The sequence below is a fragment of the Ochotona princeps genome, chromosome 20 (genome assembly GCF_030435755.1).
Source record: "Ochotona princeps isolate mOchPri1 chromosome 20, mOchPri1.hap1, whole genome shotgun sequence".
NCBI classification, from domain to species: Eukaryota; Metazoa; Chordata; class Mammalia; order Lagomorpha; family Ochotonidae; genus Ochotona; species Ochotona princeps.
In genome coordinates, this window is record NC_080851.1 from 21,986,149 (window position 1) to 22,002,418 (window position 16,270).

The 16,270-nt window shown below is 43.1% G+C and overlaps 1 protein-coding gene across 2 annotated transcripts in view; it reads right to left on the reverse strand.

The window, feature by feature from the left end:
* Positions 1-5,355: 5,355 nt before the first annotated feature.
* Positions 5,356-16,270, reverse strand: part of NPSR1 (neuropeptide S receptor 1) — a 117,550-nt gene continuing 106,635 nt past the window's right edge. For both annotated transcript variants that reach the window (XM_012926142.2, XM_004582374.2), the window contains 3 exons: positions 10,598-10,684; positions 6,936-7,116; positions 5,356-5,446 (listed from right to left, as the gene is read on the reverse strand). In XM_012926142.2, coding sequence (XP_012781596.2) covers positions 5,356-5,446; positions 6,936-7,116; positions 10,598-10,684 — 359 coding nt within the window. The remainder of the gene's footprint in view (positions 5,447-6,935; positions 7,117-10,597; positions 10,685-16,270) is intronic.

Sequence of the window (16,270 nt, forward strand, 5' to 3'; positions counted from 1 at the left end):
AAAATATTTATTAAGAAAATATATCTTTTATGGCACAGGAATTTAGAACTACTGTTTTACTTTTTTTAAAAAAAGCATTTATTGTTACAAAGTGTTCCTATTTAACATCAGTGCTTTTGGCTTTTGGGTACTGTTGCTGTGACCCTATTTTTTTAAGTTCAAACTTTGTGAATTTGTGTTTTAAGTATGTCATTTATTAATGACATAGCTATTATTATGATTATTATTATTAATTTTATAAAAGTAAAACCTGATCTAACAGTTCTTTAATGTCTCTTCACACTTATTTTAGTTACTGATATGTTTGGATAAAAAATTCATCAGATTCCTGTGAGCTTCTATTTGTCCGAGCTCTTCCATGAGCCTCTTTCATGCCTTATTTTGGAGGGTTTGAATTATTTTCTTATTATTTAAGTGTTACACAATGATTGCAAAGATGTATGGGATCTTATTCATATTCCTATGTTGTTCTCAATCAAAGTATCCATCAATAGAGGAATGGAAAAAGAAATTGAGGTGTGTATATTAACAGTAGAATGCTGTTCAATTATAAAAAGTATGGAATTCTGTCATTTGCAATAAAATGGATGAAACTAGATCATTATGCTAAGTGAAATGAGACCGACAGAGAAACAAATACCACATGTTCTCACTCATGTAATGTATAATGATTGATCTCACACAAGTAGAAAGTAGAATAATTGATATCAAAGGCTGGAGAGGATGGGAAAATGCAAGAATATGGGAAGTGGGAGTGATTTTGTCATTAAGTTTTCCCTGTGGTTTCTTTTTCTAGTTTGAAATGCTCTGCTTCTTTATTTGTATTCTTTGTTGCACAAGTAATAACATGGAGCCACTACTTTGGAAGTGCTTTGCAAGTCCCAGAGCAGTCTGAAAACCACGAGATAATCTGTTATAACATTTGACAAGCCTAGTTTGCACTTTTAAAATGTAAACTAGATTCAGCCCTATTATAGATAGCACTGTCTTAAAATGCAACTGTAGATAACTAAAGCATGGCTTTTCGTATTTTAAAAAAACAAAACAAAAAAACCCAATCAGATTTGATACCTGAACATTTGAAGCCACTGCTTTTCAATCAAATATAATTGAACATCGTTTGGAAACATTAGCCCACCCAAATGGTGACCATAAACAAGAACTGGAGATGGCCAGCGTCTATAGCTCACCCAACATGACTCCAGAAGGTCAGAATCCTTTTTATTTCTGGCTAAAAATATATATATGTGCTTTCCTGTTTGCTCAGTAGACATGCTTGGAGCTCTTTGTTGACAGTGTGGATGCCAAAGAAAGAGGCAAGGTCATCTCTGTATATGAAGTATTTCAAACGTGAAGCTAGAAAGAAAATGTAAGGTGCATGTTGGTCTGATTTAAGAGGAACACTTTTTTTTCCCACAGTTAATCATAAATGAAAGTCATTAAAACGTTATTACCACATTCTGGGGGGAAAAAGTGGGAGATTCTACTTGGTGAAATGAAACTTCAATTAAATTATGTTCCACATATGTTCTGAAAGCAGGGAACTTTTCACATTCATATTTCATCTAGTTCAGTAAAGCGGAAACACTTTGTATAATGTGACTGAATATATTAAACACCCCTATTCTTGTTATCCTAAATTCTCACCTGTCCCTGAAACTTTGTGATAATGTAACCAGAATTTTGTGACATCTTACTGCAAAATAAGTTGCTGTGTTTCTTAAAATCACTCTGCCAACGTCTCTGACCCCATCTGAGCATCAGAAGCTACAAGTGTGGCATCGTAGCCCTAAACTCTGAGACCTCAAGCTGTATTTCCCATTGGGTGGTAATGTTTATGAGCTCCCAGTGATTGATGGAAAAGTCACACTTCTTTTTTTTTTTTTTTTTTTTTTTTTAAATATTCATTTATTCATTAATTACATTGCATTACATGACACAATTTCATAGGTACTGGGATTCCCCCCCCTTCACCCCAAACCCTTCCCCCATCATGAATTCCTTCACCTTGATGCATAACCACAGCTCAAGTTCCGTTGAGATTCCCTAATTAAAAGTTTACACCATACAGAGTCCAGCATCCCACTTGTCCAGTTCAAGTTCAACCGCCTCTTAGGGAGGCCCTCTCAGGTTTGTAGGCAGAGCCAGCAGAGCGTCACCTCGATCAATTAGAAGCACCAACATATCATCAGCAACAGTCCAGGTATGATGAGGCTGGTGCAGAGTCCACTGATTGACATAGTCCGTCTTAGGGTTTCCCCTTGTCCAGTTTTCCGCTGCAAGCATAAAGCTGAGGTGGTTGATTCATCTACTCCATTTTCCATCTTTTTTTGATTAATGCTTTGATTCCTCCATTTTGTTCAGGGGAATCCCCCTAAAAAAACTTTGAGGCATTCCCAGTCCAGGCTCCTACATGTACTACTAGTAAGCACAGTGCCCGCCACCGTCCATCACTCCGATCAGCTGATGGTTTTAACCCCTGGGTTGGTTCTCTTCTGAGCCCCGACCTCTATTGGAACCAATGAGTATCGCATCTCTCCCCGGCTCTGCCCATCACACTCTTGTCCCTCACCTAAACCAGTGGGAGGAGTGCTGGTAGGGTGTTGCATTCCCTGCTAGCACAGGCCATTTCACCTTGGCATTTTGTGTTTTGTACTTTTTTTTTTTTTTTTTTTTTTTTTTTTTTATCGCAACCAAACCCGGCCAGGCCCCCACACAGTTTCAGCACTTGGGCTTGCCAGTGGATGACGTGAACTGACTCAGCCTGGTCTGCCCCACCCGAGCCAAGTGTATTCCAGTGGGTCACATTCCAAAGCCTCTTCTGGGTTATTTACCTCCATGCTTCTTGCGTTTATTTGCAGAGTCAGTGTCCTGTCAGAGGATCTGTTCAGGTTCCTCCCTCCGACTCCTTCATGGTGTCGGGTGCTCTGGAGGACCAGGATAGACGTTGGACGGGCTCGGCTAGGCCTCAACCCCATCTGAGCCATATATGAGATATGCGTGGGTATGGACGAGCCGTGGCTGGGCTGAAACTCTGAACAGCAGGAACCAGAATGGATTGAAGAGCGGAGCTGGCCGAAGGACCTGCTGGAATGTGTGAAAAGTCACACTTCTAAGGCACAAATGACTCAGCCCTGACTCACTGATCCCCTGGGGAAAGGGTTTCAGAAGCTCTCTCTCTGAGGATGCCATTGAGACCATCATAGCCTGTGTTTCCAAGAAGCCTCCAAGACCCCCTGCTCCGGTCTCCTGTTGTCCCCTATCTTGGAGATGAGACAGTACCTAGATACATAAAATGATTAAATACAAGGCCTTAAGACTGATAATTACTGGTTTCACATGATATTTAAATCATGTTTCTGCAAGCCAAACAAATACAGAGGTGGATTCTGGAATACATGCAATTTCCCATTCATGACAGATTATCCTGTAGCAGTCCCTTCCTCTTCGCGACCTCCAGGTCTTCTGCCTTTTAAGGACTCAGGAACACAGTATCAGGGCTATAGTGGTGCCAGTCACATTCCCGAGTACACAGTGCCCCTCTCATCACTGTCTTCTTAACAGTAAGGATTGATTGATGGATGAGGTAGACATGTAATGTCTGTTGCAGACCAGAACTTGACAGAGATGGAAAGCAGCTGTCAGGAAAGCCTGGGCCTCCTGTTTCGCCATCTAGGATGCCCGCCAGATTTTGCTCTGTTAATTGGCTTCTGTGCAGGCAGCTATTTTGGCAACAATTCTATGGGTCTTCTGTGGCACATCTTGATTTAAAGTGAAATGTTGAAAAGCTCTTCCCAATCACTGAGAGCTTCCAGGGATGCTCAAGTTTTGCTGAATTGAAGAGAGGGAGGCAGTCTTCAAACCCAGTCAGGTACATGTAAAATCAAATTAATCAGGCCCCTCAAACTCAGAGGGCATTTCCTCAGAGGGATGGTTACTGAGGTGTCCAATTTCTGCCCACAATGATACATTTCCTAAGGTTAAATTACATCGGAAGAGCCGTTTACGGCAAAAATACCACTGTGACCTTAAACATGCACTTTAAGTTGATATCATAATGACAAATGAAGTGCAATTAAAACATACTGAAAAATTAAATGACTCCACTAGCAGGAGAGAGAAGGGGGAAGAGAGAGAGAGAGAGAGAATTAGACTGAATAATTCTGGGAAGGAGGATTTTGCCAAGGAGATTTTAATGTCAGGAATGTATGTGATGCTAAAAATAAGGTGCTCACACACATCCCAGAACTGTGGGTGGGGATGTATACATAATCAAATTAAATTATTCCATTTCCACTTATGGAAAAACCTGATGGAAGAAATTGGCTAGAAACCAGTTAGTCATATTTCACATGGATTATGCTTATAAATATCAAACTCCACTCCTGTCAAAACAAGCCCCACCAGCACTTCCCAAATGGAGTGCTAGCTAGACAAAGGCTGCAATATGCAAAAGAGGATAAAAAGGAGGGAATAGAAACACCCAGCCTGGAAAAGCCACAGGAATTAAGCTCCCAACCAGAGAGAGGGCTCCTTGGGTTAAGGGGCGGAGGGAAACACCCCCTGAAGTGTGAGGAATGAAGTTCTCACTGACCCGAGCCTCAAAAGTGGAGAGGGGTCTACAGAGAACCACCAAGATGTGCCAGCTCGAGGTCTCAACTCTCAACACGGGAGGCCAAGTGTTCCCATAGCGTCTCAGCACAATTTTTTTTCCTATCAGAGAAAATATCCCTCCACTTCAATCTTGTTCCAGGGGGCCAACAGTTTCTCTCTTGGTAAAAAAAAAAAAATTGTTGATACAATGGGAGTGCGAACTTGACTGCTGCCAACACATCCATCTGCAAAACAGACTATCTGCAGAGGAGGTACAAAGAGCCAATGCCTGGAAATGAATTTGTTGGCATTACAAGGACAAGCATCTTGGCTGCAATCACCAAAGCTCCAATCCAAAGCTGGGAGAAAAAAAATCAAGACTTGGTGAAGTCTTTTATTTACTCCTTGAATTGTAATGAGAAAACTAATGTATCCCCCTGTCTCTTTTATCCCCTCTGCTTTCTTGTCTTCGCAATTCACCCAAGCCAGGAGCCTGGGCCAATGATGTCTCTGTCCATTGTGTTCAGGTGCTGACCAGTAGGAAGGAGGGCTCACAGTGGTGAGGAAGAGGTGAAGTCTTTTCTGGCTGTCATGAATACTTGGGGAGCTCTTACTGGCCAATATTTGTCAATGCAGATGACATTCTCTTTGGAATGCAAGACTAGGGTGAAGAAGTCCGCTCAGGCTCCATGCACACGCCCAAGCTGACAGGGACCCAGCCGAGCTGATGGGCTTAGTGAGGCATTGCCACTGCTCTGGGATCTAGATAAATTCTGGCTTGGAAAGAATTTTCATCTCTTGCCTCTCAGTTCTGTCCCGGCAAGTCATTCTGGAATCCTGTGATCTTTGCTTTCTAGAGAAAGAATAAAGTAGGGAAGCACAGTGATTTCACCTTGTGAAGTTATAGATGTTAAAAGAGAATGGTTATGGAGAATATAGTAAAAATCTGACAGTTGTACTGGGCACTTCTATGTATTGTTTTCTTTTTTTAAGATTTATTTTTTATTTTTATTGGAAAGTCAGATATACTGAGAGGAGGAGAGACAGAGAAGATCTCCGTCCATTGATTGACTCCCCAAGTGGCCGCAGCGGCCAGAGCTTTGCCAATCTGAAGCCAGGAGCCCAGAGCCTCTGCTGGGCCTCCCACGTGGGTGCAGGGTCCCAAAGCTTTGGGTCACCCTCTACTGCTTTTCCAGGCCACAAGCAGAGAGCTGAATGAGAAGTGGGACTGCTGGGATTAGAACCAGCGCCCATATGGGATCCTGGTGTGTGCAAGGTGAAGACTTCAACCACTTGGCTACAGTGCTGGGCCCTATGTGTTTGTTTCTAAATATTTGTTTAATTTGAAAGGCAGACTTAGAGATTTTCTATCTGCTATTTTAATCCCCAAATGGCTGCAACAGCTAGAGTTGAGCCAATCCAAAGCTGGTAGCCAGGAGCTTCTTCTGGATCTCCCACGTGGGTTCAGAGGCTTTAGGATTTGAACCATCCTCCACAGCTTTCCCAGGCCAGAAGCACGGAGCTGAATAGAAGTGGAGCAGCCATGACACAAACCAGTGCCCACATGGGATGCTGGCACTGCAGGTGGAGGATTAGCCTGTATGGGCCAGCCCGTGGGCATGTCTACTTAACATCCTCACATTTCTTTTCCATCCTCATAGTGCTCCTTCACCTTCTCATCAAAGCCCACAAATCAGGTATCATCGATCAAGAGTTAGATGCTACTATGAGCCCCATTTCGTGGAGGAGGAAATAGGTTTATGGATGGTAAATGACTTAATGTCTTACATGGTCATACATAGCTGCAAACAAGCAACGAAAGGATCAGAACCTCAGCCACTGGCATTAAACCAATGTGTAGACATTCTGCTGTTCTGTCTCTCATGAATTCTACTGTGACTTTTGCTGGAAAACACCTGAAACATGGCAGGTCAGCAGTAGTTGTTGGGAGGATTTCACTCCAACCACATTACTTATTCGTTACATAACTTCAGCCATGTCACTTCATCTCATGAGTTAATTTCTTTAACCAGCGATATGATGATAAAACTTGATGCCTTGCTGTCACTCAGGATTGTATTGATGAATTTCCTGTAGATAAGACTCGAATAAAAGTGAAACCTCATTGTTTCACGACTACAGAGATTGCTGTAGGAGGTGATACTTTGTAGCATAAAGAGTATTAACTGTAGCCTAGGCCTGTGTTTGAATTTATCACACTAGTGGAAATCCTTTGACTGTCAAGTGTTTCATACTTCAATGGTGTCTCTGCAGGCTGCCACAGTTTTAGAATTTAGATGTGTTGATTGCCAGTGTGTAGTGCAAAGAAGAGCACCCCTTACCCAAAAGGAAGACAGATAGAGCTGCTGAAGACACAGTAGATGAGAGGATTGATGGCACTATTCAGGGCTGGCAAGTTCTGGATGATCACAGAGGCATAGAAACGCTCCTTGGTGTCTGGGAGGAGGTTGAAATTATCCAGTATGTCAAAGAGGAAATATGGACTCCAGCAGCAGATGAAGGCTGGGGAAGGAGAGAGTCGTTAGCATCTCAGTGGGCCTGGGCTGAGCTTCTCTGCTGGTTGACCATGAGTGAAGTTCAGCCAGAAGGTTGCTTGGCACCTGGGAGCTCTCAGAAATGTTAGAGCTGGGTATGTTGTGTGTTGGCAGGGACAGTGAGTATACTGACATATGTGTACACATCCTAAAGTTACATTTCTAAAAGTAAGTAGATTTCCTGCAGTTTATCTGTACAGGAAGGGCTGATTTTTTTGGACAGTATTGTGATTTATTTACTGAAAGCTTGGAACAGCTTTTCACCCAGTAGAGTGCTGAGGAGAACCCAATAGAATCCTTGAAATATTTACAAACACTGGAGAAGAACAACCAGACAATAACTTGTGGTTTTAGGGTGTGGCAAGGCACAGGAATGATCTTAACATTTTCAAAGCATAATACGGTTTAATCACAATGTTCTCCATTTTCTTTTTCTTGGCTGAGAACATCCACCCAATCTCCACTGCAAGTCAACTGGATTGTGTGGCTGTGTGAGACTTTCAATTCTGTTTGATTCTAAATCTTCAAAGAAAATGAATGGAAATTATGTGCCTAAAGATGGTTCATTTACTGTGTCAGCTTGATCTCACGTGCCCAGATATCTAGTTAAATTATTTTTTCTGGATGTATCTGTAAGGGTGTTTTTAGATGAGATTAATGTTCGAATTTGTAGCATGAGAAATCTACTGTGAAGTAGATTGTCCTTTCCAGTAGGGGTGGCTTTTGTTCAGTTTGAAAATGTGGATAAAAGACAAAAACTGATGAACTCTCTGGGCTGAGACTCTCTTCTGCCTCATCTTTGGATTCAGATTGGAAGTGTACATCACCAACCTGCCTGGTTCCAGGAAGACTCAGACTTGGACTGGAAATACACCTTCTGTTCTCTGTGTCTCCTGATCACCAGCTGTAGGTCTTGGGGCTGCTCACCCTCATAATGTGAGCCAATTCCTCCTAATAAATCAGCATTTATCTCATCCAACCCAACCTATTCTTCTGCTGCTTTTCTGGAAAGCCTAGACTTATTCCTTATAATAAGTCTCAGTTTACTTTCTTTCTATCTCACTTTCTCATAATTTATCTATCTATCTATCTATCTATCTATCTATCTATCTATCTATCTATCTCAGTTATATTTCATTTGTTTGGAAAGCCTATACTAACATACAAAGCCACATGCTCTTGGCTGCCTGGATGCGTACTTCCCTATTCTCTTACAGCATAAGCTCTACCCTCCTTTGCCAGTTTTCTCACCCATAGGATTTTTCTTTAAAGTGATAAAAGTTTAGCTTCTTTTGACATCTACAGGCAAAGAAAGAGGAATACTCTTCTTCCACAACTGTTCATGGGGTATTTAATAGCTTTCTGGGGAGTTTGGAATGAGGAACTGGTTTCTGAATTTCCCTAAAACCTTGGCCATGTACTAAACAGGAACAATTCAAACTTAAAATCCACTATGTATCCTGGCTCTAGGTGGTTCATCCTAACAATGGGACAAAAGAATGTTTCTAGGGCACTGAGGGGTAAAATTGCCTGACTTGCTTGTGTGTTTTGTATTTGTAAGTGTGGAGAAGAGGCTTGGTTGTCTCACAGACACCAGACCTGGCACAGTCATCCAAGCCAACAAGACTTGTCCTATACCTCATATATCCTTTGAATACCAAACAGGCATTGATATAGGAAAGAAGCTTGTTTGTACTTACCCCAATCTAGAAATCTGTTATGTATAAATGCATAAAACTGAACTTTCCAGAAATGTAATTCTCCTATAAGTGCAACAAAGATTACTTTCTAAAATTTAGGATGTTACCACATTTTTTGGTCTGCCTGCTCAGGAAAGCAAGCCACTGATAGCTATATTGCTTATATTTTTTATGTCTCAATGCAGTGTATTGCTCTTCATTTGTAGCTGTTAAACACTCTGACTGTAAGCATCTGACTTTATTCCTGAAGTGCGCATGTGCCCAAGTGTTTACATATGAAAATCAATAGTGTTTTAGTACCAATTATGTTATTTCTATTCTTTCTTTGTATTATTGGGAAACACATTGATTTTTCTTAAGGAATTGTGGTGGATATGTAGTGTTATGTGTTTTTCTACAACTAATTTCAGGATGATGAAAGGGCAGTACAAATACTTGTTATAGAGAGGGTCATTTTGTTCTGATAGAGCAGTTGACACTTGCTAACCCTCCTGCAAGTATTCTGCCTAAAGACTGAAGGGACCCCACAGGGTCCTGTCATATGGCCCCTGTTTAAAAAGACTATGCCATCCCTGGTACACGTGTGTAAGCATGCATTTCCTGGTCAACACCCTGGGAATGTGTATCTGTGATTCTGATTGGGAAGGCAAAGGAGTCTTTGATCTACTTCAGAGCCCTGGTGGGTTGTAGCTGCTTTTTGCTCTGTCTGCCTGCAGTCTTGTTTTTTGCCAATATTCTGCTGGCTGAGTCACACTGTGAGTGGTCTGTTTGGCATTTCACAGTTGCACTCCAGAAAGGGGAGATGGATGGTTCTAGTAATTTGACATGCAGTAAATGTGAAAGCTCTACTTACTCTGAGCTTTCAAGAGCTGCCGGAGGGGCATGGATGGGGATATCTGAGTTAATGAAAAAGGAAAAGCCTTCCTTTCACATGTCTTCAGCCATTTGTTCACTCTCTAATATTAATTAAGCCATGTGTGCATGACCCTACTTTAGATGTTGGAAATAATGATGTAAGTAGGACAAGAGCAGGGTTACAGTTGCCATGGATTTGTTATTCCAGCAGGAGAGATAAACAATAAAAAAATCAATATATATCCTAAGGTGTCATGTAGAGGTAGGAGTGATAAAAAAAAGTGAGATAGGGCAAGATTAGAGAAGGACAGTTTTGCAAAGATTTGTGAAAGAGGTCTTGGGAAGGTGGCGTTGCTGGGGAACAAGATGAGGTAAGTGAGTAAGGCAGGCAATAATCTGAGAATTAAGGGATTCAGCAGGAGTGCGTATTGATGAGGAAGGAAGCAGAGGAGCAGTGACAGGGGGTGAAGGACAGACTAGCAGGGACCTTGAAATTAAATATCCGGAAGAAATGGAATGCCATTTATGTCTTGTCTTTGTTCATAAACTTCAGTCATGCGAAAAAGTGTGTTGTCAAAGAAGCCACTGAGTCTTCAGGACCATGTAAGCATCCGTTTAAGCAGGGAGGTCCTAATCTGATTTTCTCCAAGTTAACCAAGCAGTAGTCTTGGTGAGCAGCTAAATTCGTAAGGAGAGGGATTAAGAACCAAGAGTTCACTCTTAAAGGAGCCACAGACAAGCTGGTAAATCCCACACCTTCCTTTCCAAAAAGGCACCTTTCCACAACGGTGCCTGTAGACAAATCCACTTCTTGTGTGGACTTTCTGCCACTAGGCACAATTAGTCTGTGGAATGTTCACACGGTTCTGGAACAGAGGGAGGGATATCGCTTACCAAGAATAATGACGACGCTATACTTGATGGCCTTAATTTTTGCCTTTGAGATGAGCCCTCGGTTGTAGCTGGTACACAGTTTTCCATCTGTAGATACAATAGGGGGATGGTAAAATGAAGTGCTTGTGATGCCACAGTTTATCTTCATGCTGGAGGGGAACACTGGGAATCACACCCATAGTTTTCTTGCAGACAGCATCACTTACTACCCACTGTGTCTAGGTGGTTCTTTGCAAGCACTTGGCGTAAAGACAGCTCTGGGCTGGTGGTTGGAAACTGCTCAGTTTGCAGAATTAATACTAGAAACCATTGCTATGGGATGCCCGTATCCTCTCAGGGGAGTTGGTCAGATGGTTTGAACTGCAGCTAGCTGTAGCTGGAACTAGACCATGTGACAACAGAGGGACTGAGGCCTTTGGCATGCAGTGCTGTTCTCTGAGCCCCAGGCTACGCTGAGACCCACATTCAGCAACCTGGGAAAATAATTTTCTTAGAGCAGTTGCCCTGGATCAATTCATTCCTCTAACTCAGAAACTCATTCTCAGTGGTAGCACCAGCCAAAGCTAAGGAAAAACTGTCCCAAAATAAGAGCCTGGATATAAATGTAAATTTATATCACGGGAAGTGAATACAAGTCCCTGCTGGAACGAAAGCTCAGTGAGGACAAGCGGCTTTGTCTTTTCCCCTGATCTTGTATCCTAGAAACAAGTTGAGAGCATCATACCTATTCGTTGAGTGAATCAATACCAACTTTTCATTGGTGATAATGTAGTGGTAGGGCAAAGGTTGATTAGACAGGCAAAATGCAGTGCGCTAGATCTCAAAACAAAGAGATCTAAGACACTCAAAATATTTAACTTGTGAGTTTGGGGGTGTACTTAGGTCATAGTGGTAGATAAAGATGCTGCCATTGATTCAAGATGCATTTCAACTGTTGCAAAGGTTAAAGGTCAGGAAAAGCTGCTAAAAAAAAAAATCTAATTCTTTAAATCAACCCAAAGCACACAAAGTTTTCCCACATGTATACCATGTTTGTTTTTGAAATATTGCCAGTCAGACTTACTGCTTTCTAACAAGTCACATGCACCACTGTAGGAGAATAGACCTGGAAACCCTCACACCCCACCTGCTGGTTCCCACTCTCCCATCACCTCCTCCCCACCCAGAGTTAAACTTATCCTCCAATGAAAACCAAGGGGAACCAAGGCACCTGAGCCCTCAGGTAGACGAGGAGCCGGAAGTAGCCTTCCGGGGACTACATTTTCCATTAGGGAGGCACTCCAGGACAAAAGCAGCCCAAGTCCCGTGCTTCCTGCAGGCCTATGTCTAAGGGACCTGCCACCCCCAGGCCACACAAACCACTAATGCACAGTGACAACTGGATTTTACTGCTTTTCACTAGAGCTCAGCGCCAAGGCCTGAGTAGAAATAATCCTTTTATCTCCCAATAAAGGAGAATTACCGGCATTCTGTAGCTCAGCTCTCTTTGAAGAGCCATCTTTAGAAGCCTGAGGCTTTGCATTTCCTGGCGTGGTCAGATTAAAGGGGCTCCTAGCTGATCTCCTTGGGAGATCCACACACGCAGGTGGCTGATTATATTGTCACCCAGGTGCCCTATGGAAAGCACTGCGAGTTTCCATCTTAAACAGATTTCAGAGCACAAATGTCACTCTCAAAAACTTTTCTGAAAGACCGCTAAGCCTTCAGAGCCATACTGTTGAGGGGATGGCTGTTCCCTATTGCTAGCAACTGGGCACCCTTTGAAAGGATATAATTGGCTTTTCTGTCTTCTCTCCCAGGCCCCTGTGGGGATAATTCCACCCTGATAATTTTGTGGTGTATAGAATTCCCTTATAGTTAGCCACATTGTGTAATAGAAGATCTATGTTACTAATGCCTTCTGTTCCTTTTCTAAAAGGCATATCTCTCCTGAAATCTTGGAAAACCTTCATTTGTACCAACATTCTCAGCATGGGATGTGAATCCTTGAATACAGTATTTTGTTTGAACTTTTGAACTAACTCTGTGAGTTGGGTGTTCTACACTTCAGTTTCTACATGGGGAAACTGAGCCTGGGGATGCTAGGCAACTTGCTAAGGTTACGCAGCCACTCAGCAGTAGATCGGGGAGAGGGCATTGAGACCAATCTCATAGCTTGTGTCCTCCACCCAGGTGCTACCCTAGACACCAGGATTTCTCCCCAAAACACCTTCTGCATTCTGGATGACATCATTCTTCGCTGAAAGAGTCTGTCCCGTGCACTGGCTGTCTAGCTCTGTTCCTGCCCTCTACCTACTCAATGCTAGGAGTACCTGTAGACTCACTGTTGTGACCAACAAAAATGTGACCACATCTTGCAAGAATTTCCTAGGAAGGCCAATCCAGCCCCAGTTAAAATTGCTGCCGTGAATGCTTCCGCAAGCATTTGCCTGCTTACAACACTAAGGTTCTATGAGTCTGCGAAAAAGCACAGAATCACTGAAAACTCCCCCAAGTCCCTAACAGTGGCCTTGTAGGGTAGACTTTGGAAATAGGAATCAAATATAATTAGCAGTTTGGGTTGCTTGCACTTAAAATGTCCCCATTTTTCTTATTCCTGAGGTTGGCTTATCCCCTCCAGCGAGTCAGTGCTCACACTACACGAGCACACAAGGGCCTGCTGCTGCCTGCACAATTCAGCTCAAGCTCCTCAGGAAGATAGTTAAGGTCCTCTGAACTTGTGCTGGGTTCTTTTCCACCCTGGCAGCACAATGACTCCCCTGTGATCCAAACACGGCCTACACTCTCTTGTCCTTTGCTTCCCACATCTTGCCAGTCCCATGCACACACCTCATCTCTGCCTTTGCAGTACTTTCCATTTCATTGAAACTGCACGGTGCATTGTCTATTCATTTCCCACAGCACAGTGGAGGAGGGGACAGCTCTCTGTTCTCAGTTGCTTTGCAAAATCTCTCGGCTCACCTAGCTGTGTGGACGTTGTGTCTTCTTTCCTGCTGGATCCAAAGTTCATAGCAGTTTTGCTACCGTGTTGGATCATCTAGTTTGCTCACCAAATGTCCACAGAGCTAGGTCAAACGGAAGACAAGAGCTGAGAACTCGTTCTGGGTCTCCCCTGTAGGTGGCAGTGACCCAGGTACTTGAGCCATCCCCTGCTGCTCCTCGCAGGGGGCACAGCAGCAGGAGCTGCAGTCAGGATGGAGCTGGGACTCTGATTTGGCCCTCTGATATGTGAAGCTGGCATCCCAGGCAGCAGTGTCAGTGCCATGCTGAACACCCAGCTCTCCATGTAACCTTTAATACATACTCATCAAGTTCCAAAAAATGTTCTAATTCATTTTTGGTTGAAATTGCCTTAACTTGTAGATCAGTTAGGAGAGCGAACATGTTTATAAATATAATATTACTCTCCATTAGCATGTTAGAATCATTCACGTGTGCCTTTTGTTTTTCTTGAGATCTTTTGTTAATGCACTTACTTGTAGAAAAATCATTTTATCCACAGTTGCTGGTGTGATTAGCTAATGAGCTTTAGTTCATTAAGGTAGAAAAGGAATAGATTCTAATCCAGTTTTTATCCATGTGTTTTTTTTCACCATCTTCTTTCTGATTTCATTCGAAACATGCAACTTGGAGACAGTCTGGATTGCGTTACAGCTGCCAAGTCATAAAGAGCCAGACCCTCTTACATCCAACTGCTCTCATATTAGACTTTGTTCTGGAGGTGGTGTCTCCCTGACCTCCTACCCCTGTGCAGTAAATATCCTATTTTATGGATGTCGACAGCCCTGAGCATTAAGAGCATGCTTGTTTATGAAAGATAATTTACGCAACTGGGAACATTGCTTTACATCTCACCCTCTACGCTTGTGTATGGGAAAGACTCTAGATCATGTTTGAAACAGTTGTTTTTCTTTTTGCTTTCTGTCACCCTGTGAATGCAAAAACAAAACAAAATAAAAAAAAAACAGACGTATTTGTCAGCAAGAAAAATAGTCCTTACCCAAAGGATGGCTTGAGTTTAGCAGCCAGTGTTTACAAAGTGAGCGCCTGCTCACACTAATCAAGGCTAATGTCTTTTTGCTGATGAGCAATAACCCTGTCCACTAATGCTGCCAGGGACCCTATTTACCAGGCCGCCCTGGAGCTATCTGGCTGCTATGACAGACTGGAAATCAAGTGAGCTCCAGGTATGAATAAGATACTGAGGATATATGAGCTTTTTAAACTACCAGCTGCCCTCATTTCAAAAGCAGGTCACTGATAGTAATAAAACCTATTGACTCTAAAAAACAAATAGGGGTAATGGAGATACAAGAGTGTGTTAAGGAATAAAACAGACTGTGACCAATTCCACCTTGGGAGAGGGGTAATGGGTATGCCATACATCAGTGGGATTGGAGAGTATAGCAGCTGGAAGAGATAGGGGGATTGTGGAGAGAGCCAGGCACTCAGCCCCATGGGTGGAGGCCTGCTGAGAAAGCGGGTGCAGATGGCTGGCAGAATGTAGAAACTTCCTCCCACTGGCACACCAGCAGAGTCTGCTCCACGCACGCTGGTCCGTGATGGGCTTCCAGGGTGCTGGGCTGCTTGCTGTGACTTCTTGGGTCAGCAGGGGACAGAAGAGCCATCCCTGGGAGGTGAGCCAGTGAGCCTGGGTGTCAGTGGGACAGGCAGGGATTGACAGTCCAGGCTCTAGAACTGGTGGAAACCAAAGGAGAAAGGTTTAAACCAATCTGACTTCAGTCTGAAAGTACAGGGAGTCCCTCAGGCACCTCTCTTCTGTGCTCTCTGTGAAAGCTGTCCCTAACCCTACCAGCCACATCTCCTCTGGTGCTTTTAAACACAGGAAGACAGAAACTTCAGAGGGTAGGACAAGAGAGAACCTTGATGGCAGGACTCCGGAGAGAGCTGAATTTGACTTTTTAAAGGTTTTTTGTTTTGGGGGTTTTCTTTTCCTAAATTTTGAGCTCATTTTGAATCATTCAATATCTCTCTTTCAATAATGTTCTTCCTTTTGGAAGGCAGCCTGATTTAGGGTGGAAAACATGGGATTTTCGTCAGTCTTATGTTTATTTATATGATTGTCATGCTGGTGCCATGTTGTCTGAGGGAACAAGCAAGTTGCTTAATCTGGGAACCTCTCTGTTCTGTAAAAGAACGTTGATAACACCACCTTGAAGCCTCATATAGGCTTATAGGCGCTAACACCTACAGAAGATATGTCAGAGCTGCCATTGGCTGTTCTGTACTGCTGCCTTGTCAGTCTGAGAGACTGAGTGAATAGAACGGATGTTGCCCAGCCATCTAAAAGTACAACTCTGACCCACACACTGTAGCCACCTGCCTAGGAAACCAGTTTATCATCTAACGTAACCAACACTGGAAGCCAGTCTTCTAACAAGTCATATTTAGGCTTCGATTAGTTGTGGTTTCTCAGGTTGACTGAGTCAGTTGCAGTAAAGTTTGCCTGAGAAGCAGGGTCGGCCTCTAGGTCTCAAACGCTGTCACATCGGAGGGGCTTTGCATTCAGATCTGTTGCCTTGGAACTTGGGAGAAGGCTTTAGCGGGTGATATCAAGCTCATTGTAGCTTGAGTCATTGTGTCAGGGAAGCAGGGACAGTATGAACCAGGCCTCGGTGGGTGTAGGGCCCAGGATCATCCTCTGGATGGATG